Here is an 18,110-nt window from a genome sequence, read left to right on the forward strand (position 1 = left end):
CCCGTTTTTTGTCTCACCCGCGGCACACCCCCACCATTTTTTTTGGTCGAGTGCTCCCCCCCCCCCCGGGACCCATACCCGGTGATGTGACGGTTACAGAGTGACATAAGAAATATCCACGCACAGGCAATGTAAAATGAACTTATATTTTAGTATTTTTTTGATATGATGTAGAATTATGACCTTCAGATTATCCAAAAGAAAACTTTACAAAACAAGCAATAGATTTCTGTTAAATTGAATGAGTTTTGAAATAAAAATTTGATCCAGATTTGAAATGGAGCTAATATAAATTTTTGGTAAATGTCCACTTTTGCTTGGAATTGCTCAAATCGTTGAAGGCTGTTTTAGCTGGAGCAGGGCCAGGTGAAGCCCAGTTGGAGGAAAGATCGGAGTAATGCCCCTCTGAACAAAGTTACTCCGACAAAGATACAACTGGAAGCCAGTAGGAGTACCTCAATTGGAAGAAGGTCAGAATAACTCTGTCTTTGTCTTGGTTTTGATATGAAATATACTTTTGGAAGTGTAATAAATGCATATTTATTTTTATCCCGACTAGGATCCCATGTCTGACCAAGGCTAATGTAAAAAAAAGCACTACTCAATCGAAAAGAAATAACATTATCGATACAGCCATTCCGTTGTCATGTCGTGCGGAACAAAATATACCGAAGTACTGGCGAATACACATGTATATGTATTTCATTTAAGAAAAGTTGACATGACAAAATTAAATATCATAAAAATGGCAAAATCTTCTAATACAATATCACATGTTTGAAACCGTGTATAGAGCCTATTATCTGATACCATTCCGTCTAGTAGAACTCATTTTACGGCTACAGCTACAAAGTATAATATTTAGTTTTCTCAGAAAAATGTAAAGTAGGCTTGTACATTTAATAATCTAATGCATCCATCTACCCTATTAAAGTACTGCTCATGCGAAAAAAAAAATCATCATGCAGCAATTTCATTACCACGTCGTGCGGAACAAATTATTGAGAGCGGAATAATGGATGCTGCGCATAGGATTGCCTTTCTATATTAGTTAGAAACAGCAAAGTGTGTGGAAACAGCCTATGCTTACATTAATATAGAGGACAACAAGTGGGGATGATAGACGCTTCATGACGATATGGGCTTCATGCATCTTGCTTTATATTAACAACAAATAGAAAAAGAAAAAAAAATATATTGCTAGACTCGTATCGGAAAGGTTAAAGGACTAGTTCAGACGTGTATTTCCAAATTCTTGTTGCCTACTGGTTGAACTCCATAATAACATATGTTTATCCCCCCAACAAAAAAAAATGCTCCTATGGTTGCATTTTGTTTGCACCAATAAAGATTCAAAATTGTGACTTTTTCCTTTTTCCTAGCTTGTAGTTTGTTATCCGTCAAATGTCTCTTTTAAACATCTTCCAAGCGGAATCCATTCGTTTGCCAGTCAACTCAACTTTAAAGTAGTCGCGATATCGCTTTTGGGGGTGGCGATTCCTAAACCAGTCTTTACGGTTTAAGATTGTGATTCCCAACTTGTCCAACAATATACCACAATAAACATCGTCAAATGGTATTCTTGCTGGTGATTTTTTGGACATCAAGCAAAGTTTTTCGACAACATCATGCGACAGGATATATCCATTTCCATATGGGAAGGGAGGGTAGAACTCGTTTGGGTAGAGTTCTTCAGGTATGTACCATTTACTTGTACTGTTACGATGTGGTGAATAACCCTCTGCCCTTCTCCCCAAAGCGAATTTCGAACGATTCCTCACAGGTAAAGCATCGAGGTCATTGACCAGGGTCACGATATCAACCATTACATCATCATCCATCGAGAGTATAAAATCACTATTACTGCAAAACATAGCGGCCCATCTGAATCCCATAATTAATTTGATAGTGAGGTTGTAATAATGATCAAGGAAGCTTACTCCAAGGATATCCCCATGTGCTTGAGCCTCTTTTTGAAGGTTTTCTCTTTCATCCTCTGACTCGGAGTGTCCGACAACAAACAACATTCTGGCTGATACATTCATATCTGATGCTCCTCTTATGTATGTTCGTCTTGCAGCATCCCTTCGTTGTCCATTACCTGGTGCTGATTTGATCAAGACAAGTAACGTGATATTAACAGTTTCGGTTTTGCACGTATCTACAGGATTAATCAGAAAGTCGTAGATATCCAACTTAGTTCCAGGTCTCCATTTGGAATTTGTCATCCAGCCGAGCATTGATCTCGTCGTGGAAGGTTTGTCGGGTTCAAAATTTGCAAGTGAATTATGATCATATTCTGTTATGTTGGTTCTTATCAATCCTTCTGTTGCAATGTAGACATGCGATTTGCCTAGCTGGGAGATGCATATACCAATGGTAAAGACGGTTGCCAAAAGCACCGACCATTTCTGCAGTGTCTTTCTCATGATGTCAATTTATTCTATTAATCAGAATTAATTGACACGGTGCTGTTCGCCTACCTCTTTACAGCAGTGCGGTGTTCATCTTCCAGGGAGATGGATGGGAGTTATTTTACCTTATGAATCCAATATTTCCATTTGATATACTATAATCGTTGCGATAACTCCTTCATCTGGATCTTTTTTCCTTGTGACATTCAACACTCGGGTGTGGCAATGAACTATCATAGAATGGTCGGTCGACATTTAGTGTCACTTGAAGACGATATACCTCCATCCCATTGCAATGTATGGATACACTCTGATATCAGCGCCTGTTATACATATTAATGTTCCATTAATGGTCATACACGATCTATGTTGACTGAATAGAGAACTATCTCTGGTAGTGCGTATGCGGCTTCATTATAAATAATTCAGTTTTCATTAAAAGTTGCTTCCTTCAACAATTTTATTTCGAGCGCCCATATTTGAAGCTTCCATGTCCGTTGGCAATGGAGGCCAATTATTCTAACAATGAACATCACTCGTTGTGTTATCAATCTTATTATTGATTGATACAAAGGTTGATACCATGACTGGCATGACGTCACAAGCGTGCATCTTGTTCGAACGGGGCGATGGATATATTAATTTGCATGCCCTAGATCGACAAAATTTGTTATTTCGTGACTTTGCAGTGATTCCCTCTTCCTTTTTGTCCCACTCGTCAGGTAAAAAGTGAAGTGATTTAGTGTAGGTAAATCACTTCACTTACCTGAAGAGTGGGAGCAGCGTTCTTGCTGTTCCTACGAAACAGATCTGCAGTACATGAAATTACAATAATTTCTACTTATATATATATATATATATATATATAGAGAGAGAGAAAAAGAGAGAGAGAACAATGGTAGGCGTAGCTTAAATCAAGGTTCCCCAGAGCTATCTACCCTTTGGAAAAATTGGTGATGCCGAAAAAATGTCTCTGCCGGGAATCGAACCCGGGCCCCCAGCTTTGAACGCCGGTGCCTTAACCACTAGACCACAGAGACGGGTTAGTGGCTAGGGTGAGCCCGATCCAATTGACCGTCGGATAGACAGATTTTCGACACTATACCAATTATATTTTCCTTTGTTGGGTGAAGATGAGTTTGAACAATGACAAGCCGCCATGCCTCAGCTGGATCAGAGCTATTGCTTTGATACAGTACACGTATGAGAGAAGAAATACAAAATGTGTAAAAAACTCATCTTCACCCTATATGGCTTTGGTTTTGAAGTTCAATTTGAAAGGTTTTAGAGAGAAATGTCAAAAAATTATCTTAGTTTTCAGTGTCACTGGATATGTCATGGATTCTTTTTGAAGTTTGTAATCATGTCAAACAAATTAGACTATCATTATGGCACCTTCAGGTATACCCTAAACAATAAGACATAAAATGCCGTAGGAAATCTCAAAGACAAAGTATTTTCCACAGAATGTCATTTTCACAAAATGGGGAAAAAGAGGAAAAAATGAGAAGTAAGCAGGAAGAAAAGAGGGTATCAAAAACAAAGTTTTGAACGGTGTATTTCACTTTATGTTTTACCCTTGTTTCATTTAAAAAATGACTCCTTCTTTAGCTCGTTATACTAATCATAATATTGTTACTCACATATCTCAGTGTGAATATTAGGTAAATGGAACGACCTTATTAGGTCATGAAATGTAAAAATCTGAACGTAATTTCGTTTTTTTTTTCACTCTATACACCGATCAATGAAATCCTCCGGGCTATTCCATGGTTACTCACGTTACATTTGGAGACACCTTGACTCATACTTAGAGCTGTAACTCCATTATTATTGATAGGAATTAAACATCTTCTTATCACAACAAAGTACACAGTCTGACTATCCTTTGTATAAAAACAAAACTTAGGAAATTTTATTATGCTCCTAGCAAATCTTTGAAATGTGTCGGTTACTCACGTTACATGATTTGGACATGCATAAAATGAAAAGTGGACATAAGTGAAAAGTCTCCTCATACAAGGCTTTTATGAAAGTTGATTATATCCATTTCAAAGAAGTATATTAGGCAGACAAACTTTGTATATAATTAAAAAAATAAAGAACACATGTTTTTTACTTGAGGTGCAGATAATATGGTTACTCACGTTACGTTACTCACGTTACATTTTGTCCATGTATATGGTTAACAACACACATGTACTTAAAAATTCAATAATGTGTGTAAAATTCATTGCTAGGAACATCAAAAAGATTTTATACCAAAAATTGGAACAATCGGAGCTTTATTAGGGAGTAGGAGGGAAAAGTAAGATTTCGCTTACTAATTATGCATAAATTAGCATAATCGCTTAATACCAATTTGTATGAAATAAATTACTGTAGAGTATTGTAGATAATATCCAAGACAATCTGCGCGCAAATTTTCGGCATGATAGTGCGGCCAATTTCCGAGATCTCAAGGGGGCCTGGGAGACACCCCCCCCCCCCGGGCCATATTAACTCCCAAAATATCTCGGCCTAGATAGAGTTACAGGTATAAACGGCTTTCAATGTGTTGTTCGAGCACTCTTTAAAGTTTGGTTATTCGAAACCAAGTCTTACTTATGCCCTCTCGGTTTGTGAATACTTTTACTAATATTCAATTTTTTGTGTGATTGTATGACCACTGATATTTTGATTATTAAGAATCGACGTAAATTAAAAGGATCCAAAGTAGTAATATCAGAGGACTTGACAAAAAGGAATGCCAATTTACTTTCACAAACAGCTCGCAATGAAAAAGTACGCTCGGCCTGGACAATGGATGGAAGAATAATTGCCTTAATCAAAACAGCAAATGGCAAAGAAACACGTAAACTCATTACATCTCACACCGCTCTGTCAAACTTGTAGTCACAGGACCTTACAATTTTGTAGTCGCTGACTCTAATCAATGTTCTGCATCTGAAGGTTATTTTTTACCTTGAACCACTGCATCCATGTACTGTTTGCAGATTTATGTTTTGAGGTTTGATATTTAATCATAATTTTGTATACATACAGGTATACATGTATATACTTACATGTATATCAATATCCATATGTTTATATCAATCCACATCTATCAATATCAATATTTTTGTACAGGCTGACCTTGATCCAGTACATTCCTGCATCGGTAACTGTTTTTAACATGCCTTTGAGCTACATGTATGATACTTATTGATAGTATTATGTTTACATCTACATCAATATCTACCTGCATATCAACACTAATAACATCCATGTACACACTCTAAAAAATGAAGTGCTAATTCAGCTCTTAAAGAGCGTGCATAGTGACTGCACTTCGGAGTGCTGATTTGTCTAGTTCAAATTTGAACGAGAAAAATCAGCACTCCGAAGTGCAGCTTAAGTACACGCTCTTTGAGAGCTGAATTAGCACTTCATTTTTTAGAGTGCATGTACATCAATAACTACATTGACATGTATATTGATATTTTAAGCCTGAGGTTATATTTATTGAGTGTACTGAACTTACATATATCTACATCAACGTGTATAACAACAACAACAACTGTACATCAATATCTATATCTATCTATATCAATAATTTTGCATCCAGTACATGTACAATGTATGTACATCTTTCTATTGGCTGTTTGTGCTTTACGCCCTTGATAGCACTGTATTTACATTTGTACATCAATGTCTACATATATATCAAAACCAACCTCAGCATGTACATCAATAACTACATCTATCAATATCATTACTTAATACGTCTGACCTTGATCCAGCAAACCTTTGCATTTTGTTTGCTTAAGTACTCATATGCCTTTGAGGTATGTTATTCATTGACTACATCAATAACTACATGTATATCAACACCAATACCCATGTACATCAACATCTACCAATATTATTTTGCATGTAAAGGGTGTTTGACCTTGATCAGCTACATTAATATATTGTAACGAAGTCAGTTTATTGTAAACGTGCGTGCACGTGGCGAAACGGCTGCAGCGCACGGCACGTATGTCCGTCGGTCCATTGAAAATGGTTAGTTGCAGTTTATGAGGCCTTGCGGGAGGACGTACGTGCCGGGCGCTGCAGATGATCTCGAGGTGCCGCTCGTGTGACACAGTGTTTTGTATTAGTATAAGTATAAGTATAAGGGTAAGTTACCCGGAAATAAAGTGCTGTAACTTCAAGATTGATTTCAAGTATAATTTATATGCGTTCCCTTATAAAAAAAATTGAATGGTATACCATTGACTACCATTTATCATACACCATTGATATACCATTGGAATACCATTCGCACAGCACCCACCATACACCAATGGTATACCATTCAAGCCTCAATGGTATACCATTCAAACTAATTTAAATAATTCGGACGTTACTATTACCATATTCATGAGCACCATTTACCATTCATATACCATTGATCAAACACCATTCACCATTGATCTACCATATGGCCACTATAGACAGGTTTACCATTGACCACCATTCACCATTCAGCCACCATTCACTGGCCTACCATTTACCATTCAGCCACCATTCACTGGACACCATTGGCCTACCAATTACCTTACACCATTCACCATACACCATTCGCCTACCATTCAACATACACCATTCGTGTACCATTCACCATCCGCGTACCATTCATCGTACACCATTCGCGTACCATTCACTGTACACCATTCGTGTACCATTCACCGCTCACCATACACCATTCAACTACCATTCGTCGTACACCATTCGCGTACCATTCAAAGTACACCATTCGTGTACCATTCACCACTCACCATACACCATTCAACTACCATTCGTCGTACACCACACACCGTTCACCATTGATTGACCATTCACTTTACACCATTCTACCATACACCGTATACCATTGACCTACCATTTACAGTACACCATTGGCCTACCATACACCATTGAACTACTATTCACCGTACACCATAGGCTTACCATACACCGCACACCATTGACCTACCATTTACCATACAACACTGTCATACACACTATACTATTAGTCAACCATTCAAATAACACCATTGGTCATACACTATAGACCACAAGTGTAAATTCAATGGTAGACCAATGGTTTACACTGAATGGTAGACAGTAGAACAACGATGTGCAATGTATAGTAGGCCAATAAAGTACAGTGAATGGTAGACCAATGGTGAACAGCATATCTCTGGGGTTAGTGGTAGGCTTAATAATGGAATAAGTATACACAAGAAAAAAAATGAAAACAGTTACTTATTTCAAGAACGTCAATAAAATGTTTTTACTATAAGAAGTTTAAGTACAGCATAAATGGCACAGAGTATTCACAAGTATAGACTTTATAATTAAAGCACATAAGTTATTAATATATATGACTTAGCTACTCGTTGATATCTATACTCTGTCAATCTTGTTATCTAAAAATAAACATGCATCAAGACAGAGTTTGATTGAAAAACACAACAAATGAAGACTAACATTTCCAAGAATAAACCTGTTCTCTCATATTGCATTTTACATGGATTGAGTACTTGGCAAAACCACTGTTCTGCATACAAACCTGATACTTGTAATACAATAAACTTGATGTTAAATCTGTTGTGTGTAATTGATTTCAACGACATTAATAAACATTTTTTTTTACTAATAAGTTCAAGTACAATAGAGTATTGACAGGTATGGCATAAAAGCACCATATTATGAATACATGTGACTGTGCGACTCCACAAGAGATCAATGATTGCACTCCACATAAATATTATGTTAATCTTCCTATAAACATTTACATGTAAGACAGAGTTTGGACAACAAACTAATGAACACCAAATTTCGAAGATTAAACTCAAAATGTGTGATAGCCTTCACATGGCCAAATGAATAAAGGGTGCCACACCTAGAAGAAATGAAATATCCCCAAAAGGGGGGAAAATAGTACTCCCAAATTGGTCTCTTTTTTCTTTTCACCTAAAAAGATATATCAATGGCATGTTTCTACATAGAATTGTTAAAAGGTATTACCCGCCTACAGTAAGTATCCAGAATCCCGGATAACTTTCCTGTAGAAACAGACGCGATGCGGTTTATTGATAAATTGCATCGCGCAAAATACGGTTTCTCATAACCATCTCTCTGAGAGGTGGTTATTGCCATGTTAATCCGTTTTACTTTTCTGTAAAAACACGGGGCAAAATAGCATACGTGTCTGGCTTAAGTGCTTGAACCAAGAAGTGCGATTTCACAGTATACATATATTCTGGCCGTTTTTTATCTCGCCAGCTGATCGCGAAAAATATGTACCTGCTACAATGAGTGAGATCTACCATGAATTTTGAAAATTTTCCTAACGAGATGCAATTTTTGACATAACAATATGCAATGTGAGGTTATAGGTTGAATATTCCGATTTCCGCCGTATTTGCAACGCGAAATGCAAATTAAAGAGATTATTACGCCTGTAGAAACAGGTTGGTTTAAGAATGATAAGGTTATTCGAGTCCGGAAAAGATAAACTGTTTTTAATGATTTACTGTAGAAACACGCCAAAAGTTTATCATAAATACAATAATGATACATTAAGAAATAAATAATATATCACAAATAGAAAGAAAATATAATGAAAATAGGGAAAGAAAATTATTCAATTTAGAACACTAAAAACAGAAGAAAAATAGAGACCATTTTTGCAAAATATATAGAAAATGATATATACAAGATACCCACTTATTTCTTTTCTATTTTTGTTGTGTTGAATCAAATGAATAACTCAACTATGTGTGAGAAATAATATGATTATTGTCTTACACAGTAAATCAGTAGTCAATCGTAATTTTTTACAACCGAGCTTGGACAAAATTTAAATTCATATAATACAAAAAATATATAAATTGTGATCTTGTATATTCATGAGGACTTGCAGAGAACAGTTTTACCAAAAAATAACAACTTTAATTGGTCAAAACTTCGTTAATCCTCAACAAATTTTGATGAAATTTTCAGTGTTTTTTGTTTGTCTGATGTACACTTTGAATTATATCACATAGCTTTCAGTCTCGAGTACCTCTAGCCCTTCAATTAAATTGGTTGGACGACCGGTTACATTTTACATATAACATAGTTATAAGGAGAATGAAGGGGACCATAGAAAGAAAGCATGAGAAAAGGGGAGATTTTGGTAGGGAGAGAATGAATCAGAAAAGGATCATGCTGAAAATTTCATTAAAATCTGATAACAAAGTTATTGAATTTGAAATTTAACAACATTTTGGTAAAAAATTAACCCAATGTACACATGATCGTCAGGAATATTTGTTAGGCTTATTGTATAAAATGAAATAATTATTTCATATTTTCATACATGTGTGTATGATATGTCCCAAGTATCATATCATTATTTCCAGCAATGCATATCTTCACATTAAAGGTCAAGTCCACCACAGAAAAGGTTTTTTTGAATCAACAGAGAAAATCAGGCAAGCATCATGCAAAATATTTCATCAAAATCGGATGCAAAATAAGAAAGTTATGACATTTTGAAATTTCGCCTATTTTTCACAAAATAGTTATATACACAATTTACCCACATGCATATGAGGGAATCGATGATGTCCCTCACTTTTTGTTTTGGTTTTCATTGTTTGAATTGTACAATATTTCAATTTTTACAGATTTGACAATAAAAAAATAAAAATAAAACTTTATTTCATTGGACAATGAGGAGAAAATTATAATATTTCATATTTAAAAAACAAAGAAAAGTGAATGAGTGATGTCATCAGTTCCCTCATTTGCATACCGACTTGGATGTGCATGTAACTATTAAGTGAAATTGAGCGAAACTTAAAAATGTCATACCTTTCTTATTTTTCATCCGATTTTTATGTTTGATTTTTCTCTTTTTAATCAAATCAACTTTTTTGTTAGGGTGGACATGTCTTTGAAATAAATTTTCACTCCATTTTTTATAGTTCTCGGAGGACAAAATGTAAATTAGCGCGACTTCTTGTAATAAAATACAAAAGAACAAGTGGGGATATGACATCAGCTGGTTTATAACGTCGTGGTCTAGTGGTTCTTTCTCTCACCTTTCAAACAGAGGGTCGTGAATTTGAGTCCTAGCCATGGTGTGTTTTCCTTCAGCCCGAAATTCATCCACACTGTGCATCACTAGACCCAGATGAAGTGAATGGGTACCCGGCAGGATTAATTCCTTGAAGCTGCAATAAGAAATATTGGATGAAAACAATGCAAAGGACAGTATATTAGCTAAGGGTTCAAAATATGAATGCTTGTCGTGTGTGTAAGCTTTCTTTAGAAGTTCATATATTTTTTATATATCGAGAAATTTGCAGTATAATCTACCATTCAATTGAATGATACCAATTAACAAATATCAACAAAACATTTTGTAAAATATAAATAAATTTATGTTTAACCATAGATGGGTAGACAATAACCTATTATCTAATGGGAGGTTGCCCCAATGATGACAAATACCACAACAAATGAATACCTGGGGAAAGTGTCCACCCTTCCCCCCTCAGCCAACATACTGATTTTTTTTTTCTGGGGGGGGTGTCACAAAAGACGTGTGCTCCTCTAAATAGGGATGACATTTGTCCTTTCTCAGGATTTTTTTACCATTCCTGACAAGGTTTTTTTTTCAGCTATGCCACTGCAGGAATACAATCTGTTTTATCTCATGAAGCTTTGCAATTTTTTCTACTCAAGAAAATTCTTACACACCTACCTTTCATAAACTCCAATTGTTTCTTGTACACGGCACGTTTTCTGTGTTCAACACCCGTCGTGTCATTCCCAGATAAGGCTGGACCATCTACCTTATCATCCAGTGTATCCGTCGTCCAAACTTTGAAAATGAAATAAAATCAATTTGAGTGTTGTAAAATCTGCATGTATGTGCAGATACAAACAAAAATAGAATACTAATATAGTAATAGAAAAAGAATGATCTTAGAACTTTAATGTCAAAGATATTTTTCATGGATCTCTGATTACCAGCCCAGAATTCAGGATAAAAATAAGGAAATGTGATAGTATTCAGCGTAGTTCAGACAAGGCTGTATTATAACTGTGCATGCTTTATTCTAGTAATAGCTATGTCATCTGAAATCAAATTTCTAGAGCAGCAATTTTCAAAAGGAGGGTAATCGATGACATAAATTCCAATTTTCTGGTATTGACAATCGCAGAAGCAGATCCAAGTGGGCACATTTGACCTGTGCCCCCACCTTGAGAGCAATAGTCGATGTGTTTGATAAAAATGTGGCTTTCTTACACAAGTGTCCCCCTTTTGTAGAGTCTATCGCAACGTGCACAAAGTCAATTGGCTTCCGGGTTTCGGAGCGTCGCGTGAATATGCATGAAATTGCAGAGTTTCGATAATTTTCGATCGATACCGGAGCGATCCGATCACAAACCAAGACCATTTACCGCGTACACAACGTGACCGGATATCGCTATCGATACTTCCGCACGCAGTCCAAAGGAATTATTTTTGGGACCACGTGGTCATGACGTGATCTGCGCGATTGACCAATCAGCGGTCTTCGAATCGCTTTGCGGAGACGATCTATCCGTTGTACACAGTCTATGGACAATTGTTCGTTGTGCATGCAACTTCGAGCAAAACTCCCCACCAGAATTGTCTACACACATTTTGAGATCAATACACAATATGCCCACCACTTTTCAAAATATTGCGGATCGCTTGGATTCGCCGTCATGTTGATATGGACCGAAGTTATGCGATCAAAATATTCGCATGCGGCATGCTGGCAGTTTGTTCGCCACATGTTAGCATGATTTGGTTGCTAACTTCAGTCCATATAAATATTACAGCGAATCCGAGCGATCCGCGAAGTGATGTCTACGGATTAGATCAACGACGTCGAGATCGCAGACTAAATACAGTCATTCCCAATATTTTGAAAAGCGGTGGGTATATTAACATCGAAATGTGACTGAGGGACCTGTCATGACATTTGGGAACAAGTTTTGGTGATGAGGTATGCTGGTAATCGGCCGGTGCAAAACTGCATTAGCGCCAGTTTTCTCTGCATAATTCCTCGAAAAATTGAATAGGAATCGTTTGTCACTCCGTCCAGTCACAGTTCCACACACAAAGTGCACATTTTACCATTGAAATAGTATGTGCAATGAGTGGTGTGTACGGTGTAGCTAAGTTATAGGCCTGCGTAGCCTTTATCATTTTTTAAACTTTAGGACCCTTACCATGTTTCACCTCCATTTTATCTCATTTACCAACATCTATCAACAACAACAACAAATTATAGGCCTAATTTCAAAGCAATATTTGTCGGCAAGTTTTCAATTTCAGTGAATTAACGTTGTGCAGTAACGGTCTATTTCACATTATCACAATTAAAACTTTGACAGTCTTGACATTAGCATTAACAAATCATTCATTCATGAATTCAATGTATTCAGAGATGGTTTTTGTAAAACATTGACAATAAACATCAGGCAATATGAGCGAATTACTATTCAATGCTCGCCGAGCTAAACTCAGCAAATACAAAGCATAAACCATAAGCACTCCCTATCGTCAAAGCCACGTCCCAGCCCGTAGAGCAGCGGCCAGCGCAAACGGGGCAGTGACGGTGGCAGTGCAGTGGTCGTGGCAGTACAACGACATCGAACATTTTGAGACAATTTGATAAATAAATCAAAGAAAACTGTTACAGAACTTACTGTTTAGCCTTCTACAAATGACTTTGAAGTCGCTGTCCGAATCTGACCCGTGTTCCTTTAGTTTTTGATGAATTATCGACGGACTTATCAACGGCAAAACGGTAGTACCGGTAGATCGAGTTTTCTTTTTCAAATATTGCACTTGGCGGTTAGACGTGCGCGCGTGCGTGCGAGAACAACATGTATAATAGAGCTACCTGGCAAGCAGCCAAGCGGCCCCGCTAGCCAACGCATATGGGGGGGGGGGGGATAAATTATGACCAAATCTGGGGGAGGGGACTTCTTCGCCAAGATAAATACACATCCCGATATGGGTGGGGGTGAATTAAACCAAATCAGGGGTGTCTTCTTTTTCCTCTCGATTGGTTCTGGGATGGAAACCATGATGGCGTGAGATCAATTTTTGCCACTGTTTTCCTTGGATCTTGGAATCTATGAAAGAAAGTTTTCGATCCCTTCATATTTTTCCTTTTCTCTCTCTTCTTTCTTTTTTATTTTCGTTGTCTTTTTTTCTTTTCTGTTTCTTTCTTTTCTTCTTTGCCTTTTTCTTTTCTTGTTTTTTTATATTTTTTATATTTTTTACTCATTCCTCTTCCCTTTTAATTTGCTTTTGTTTTGATTGAAATTGAGATTTCATTCAGTATATATTTCTTTTCTGTTACGTACTATATCCTGTATGGCGGCAGGGAATTTTGATAGGGGTGGGGGAGCAAGACAATATGGATAAATCATTTCAATCAAGTAATGACCGGCCTATAGAATAGCTCTCCTCTTTATGAACGCCGTCCGTGAGAAAGAATAATTAGGGCCTAAAAATAGAATTAGAATTTTGAAAATATCATTTGTAAAAAAAAAGAGAGGAATAATTCATGATTGGAAGCAGCTATAGTAGCGTACAAATGGGTTCGGAGGGGGCTAAATTTGGACGTTGCAGACTGACCATATCAGGGTTTGCGGATGGGAATTTGATAGAGGTTGGGGGACCAAGACAACCAACAGTGAATTTATTTTGAGCAAAATATGGGGCATTGCAAGAAACTTGCAATCGAACGAAAATCAATTTCACACTCCAAAATCAATTGAAAGTCATACTTTTCATTGCAAACTTGCAACTGATTTATTGTTTCTTCCATCAAAAAATCCAAATTGATATGTTTTAGATAAAATTAATGTATATAACGTGTAAATTTGCATCTTCGGATTAATTGCAAATATCTTTTTGGAACACTCCAGATATAGTTCTTTTCATAAAAAGCGGCCATAAATAAGCAAAATGATTAAAAATTAAATAGAATAAAACTTTGAAAATAAAAATATGAAGAACGTAGTTTAAAATAAAAATGAACAGTATACCGTACGATAGAGGAGCTACATTTCTGCCGTTCAATTTTCACTACCAAGAAACAAAAAGCGAAAAGGAAACAAAGGGGAAAAGAGAGGATGGTGATGGATATTACTGAGACACCATTGAGTATATGGTATACCATTCACCATACCAATCATACGATTATAGTGGCACATACTACTGAAACACTATTGAATATCACTGAGACACCATTGTATACCACTGACACACCATTGGGTGTATGGTATACCATTCATCATACCATTACAGGCACATACTACTGAGACACCATTGAATACCACTGAGACACCATTGTATACCACTGAGACACCATTGGGTGTATGGTATACCATTCATCATACCATTATAGAGACACATACTACTGAGACACCATTGAATACCACTGAGACACCATTGTATACCACTGAGACACCATTGGGTGTATGGTATACCATTCATCATACCATTACAGGCACATACTACTGAGACACCATTGAATACCACTGAGACACCATTGTATACCACTGAGACACCATTGGGTATATGGTATACCATTCATCATACCAGTCGTACCATTATGGAGGCACATACTACTGAGACACCATTGAATACCACTGAGACACCATTGTATACCACTGAGACACCATTGGGCGTATGGTATACCATTCATTATACCAGTCAAACCATTAGAGGCACACACTACTGAGACACTATTGAATACCACTGAGACACCACTGTATACCACTGAGACACCATTGGGTGTATGGTATACCATTCATCATACCATTACAGGCACATACTACTCATACACCATTGAATACCACTGAGACACCATTGGGTGTATGGTATACTATTCACCATACCAATCATACCATTACAAGCACATACCACTGATACACCATTGAATACCACTGAGACACCATTGGGTAAATGGTATACCATCCATCATACCAATCATACCATTACAAGCACATACCACTGAAACACCATTGAATACCACTGAGACACCATTGGGTGTGTGGTATACCATTCATCATACTAATCATACCATTAGACACATACCACTGAGACACCATTGGGTATATGGTATACCATTTACCATTAAATAAACTACCAATTACCATTAAGAACTTACCATTGAAACACCACTTAAATACCATTCGCGTACCATTTACCATTCAGATCACCATTCAACTACCATTCGGCACCATTCAAATACCATTGGCGATTTTTATAAGGGTTGGTTGTATTTATGGATGTGTTTTGGGAGAGATCTGGTATTGGAAGCTGACCACGTGAGTGAATGACACAATTAACTGATCTGGGTCCCGTCTAATGAGTTAATAGCAGAGAGAAAGGAGAGAGTGACGGGAGGGAACCCATCACAACTTGGTGGCAGCGGTGGGATAGTCAGCTTAATAGGATTTGGACTGGATTTTTAATTTTGTTGAGGGTTTACTTCAAGTTTCACCGCACCTACAGGCGCACCGGCAGGCTGTTTCACCTATGTACACCTTAACCCAACTCAACTGTGGCTTACACCGTCAGGCGATTACCAGCACCTGCAGGCCATTTCACCTACACACGCCTTAAACAAACTCACCAGTGGTTACCACCTGCAGGCGGTATACAACAGCACCTACAGGCCATTTCATCTAGGTGGCGCCTTGAATAATTTCAGCAGTGTTTAAAACCTATATACAGGCGATACATCAGCACCTTCAGGCCCCTTTATCAAGGTGGCGCCTTGAAGTAGTGCTTAACACCTACAGGCGACACACAAGCACATATACATGCCTTTTCATCTCATTGGCGCCTTATACAATTAGAGCAGTGTTCAGCACGCACAGGCTATACACATGACCGCACCTGCAGGCGCTTTCACTCTATCTCACGTCGCCTTAAGCAACCATTGTTTGACACGGACAAAAGGTCTACAAAACAGCACGTGTATACTCCATTGCCATCATCTACGGGATCTTCGTGCTGTTAAGCTCCTTTGTCATCGTGACTCCTGCAGGCGCTTTCTATTACTTGGCACCTATATTATAGGTGCAAAATCGGTGCACAATTACTAGTGTGTTTTCAATTGCAGACGCCTTTATCAGCTCATCTTATTCATCAATTTTCTGCCAAGTAGGCATTGAATCGTCAACATGGCGGCGGGGTAACTTCAGTTGGAAGATGAATTAGAGGTATTGGTAGCTGAGTTGCAGCGCTCACAGTTGCAAAGTGATGAGCTATGGAAAGAAAATCATGGGCTCCGTGAGAATTTGGGTCGCCTGATCAGTTCAATGGAAAGAAAGCCTTGTCAGACTGAGCAATATATGGATCCATTAAGGAAAATGGAAAACTGGTCGGCGGAGAGTGCTCCTCGCATCGATGAACGCCAACCTCCATTTTCACCTGTAGGCCGAACAGCATTCGAGGATAGTCAATGGGAACCACCACTCTCCTCTACTACTAATAGGAGACATCTTCGATCAGAAATGGGGGAACCTATGCAAACAAACGGTCTACGAGGAAAACAACGAAACCATATGGGAGATACATGTAGCTCTGGACAGCCAATTACACATACATCTGTGCTGAAGGTCGCCAAACCCAACATAATTCCAGACAAGTTTGATGGTAAAGTTCCCTGGAGGGATTATTCAAGACATTTCGAGGCTTGTTGTTTAGCCAACAATTGGGGAGAAGAAGAAGCAAAGGTTTTTCTTAGCGCCAGTCTCCGTGGACCTGCAATCAAGGTTATTGGCGGTCCTATAATGTTGACGTGCAGAATTTAGACTTCAAGGACCTCATTGGTCTTCTAGAAAAGAGGTTCGGACCAGGACAACTTGCAGAGAATTATCTACTGGAACTCAGATTTAGACGTCAAGGTAATCATGAAACGTTGCAGGAGCTTGGACAAGCTATACGGGACTTATCTGTACTAGCATATCCAGAATTGCATGAGGAGGCACAAGACCGCCTGGCTAGAACTCATTTCCTCGAGGCTATCAATCAACCAGAGAAGGTGTTTTCAGATCTCGTCCGCAGTCGATGGATGAGGCAATACAAGCAGCACTGACAAGTGAAAACTTCGTCAAACTTGAAGAGCAGCGAAGTAGAGGAAGGCCAAGACATGCCGTTCGGAAAGCGGAAAATGAGTCCGAATCTGCCATTCTGAATCTTCACAATGAGGTGCAGCTCCTACGTGAAAAATTGCAACATAAAGAACAGGAACGTGAAAAAAAAGAGACCAAGGGGAAGATTCGATCCGAAAGAAAGATGGGCAACATTCGAATGCTAAAATTGTCACAAAATGGGACATATTGCAAGGCATTGTCAACAACCAACAGAAACAATTCGTCGGGAAACGAATAGCAGCTGACTCTGCTGGCCGAGAGAAGGCTTATAGGAAAGAAAGGCCTAACAACTTAGCAAATCTACATGGAAAGGCACATATAAATATTTCTGACAAATATTTCACTTCTCCATCTAGCATAAGAGACGGACAAAATGGTCTGTATGTAGATGTTGAAATAAGAGGGATAAAAACTTCACTTCTGGTGGACACAGGAGCGACCGACACAATTTTGTCCTCCACAGTATACCAC

General features: G+C 37.9%; 1 protein-coding gene across 1 annotated transcript; it reads right to left on the bottom strand.

The window, feature by feature from the left end:
• Window positions 1-70: 70 nt before the first annotated feature.
• Window positions 71-2,842, bottom strand: LOC121409653 (lactosylceramide 1,3-N-acetyl-beta-D-glucosaminyltransferase A-like). The gene has a single exon (XM_041601563.1). It carries the CDS (start codon window positions 2,427-2,429, stop codon window positions 1,401-1,403), a length of 1,029 nt encoding a protein of 342 aa, XP_041457497.1. The 5' UTR covers window positions 2,430-2,842; the 3' UTR covers window positions 71-1,400.
• Window positions 2,843-18,110: the final 15,268 nt, after the last annotated feature.

Source organism: Lytechinus variegatus, chromosome 2 (genome assembly GCF_018143015.1).
Source record: "Lytechinus variegatus isolate NC3 chromosome 2, Lvar_3.0, whole genome shotgun sequence".
Classification (NCBI taxonomy): Eukaryota; Metazoa; Echinodermata; class Echinoidea; order Temnopleuroida; family Toxopneustidae; genus Lytechinus; species Lytechinus variegatus.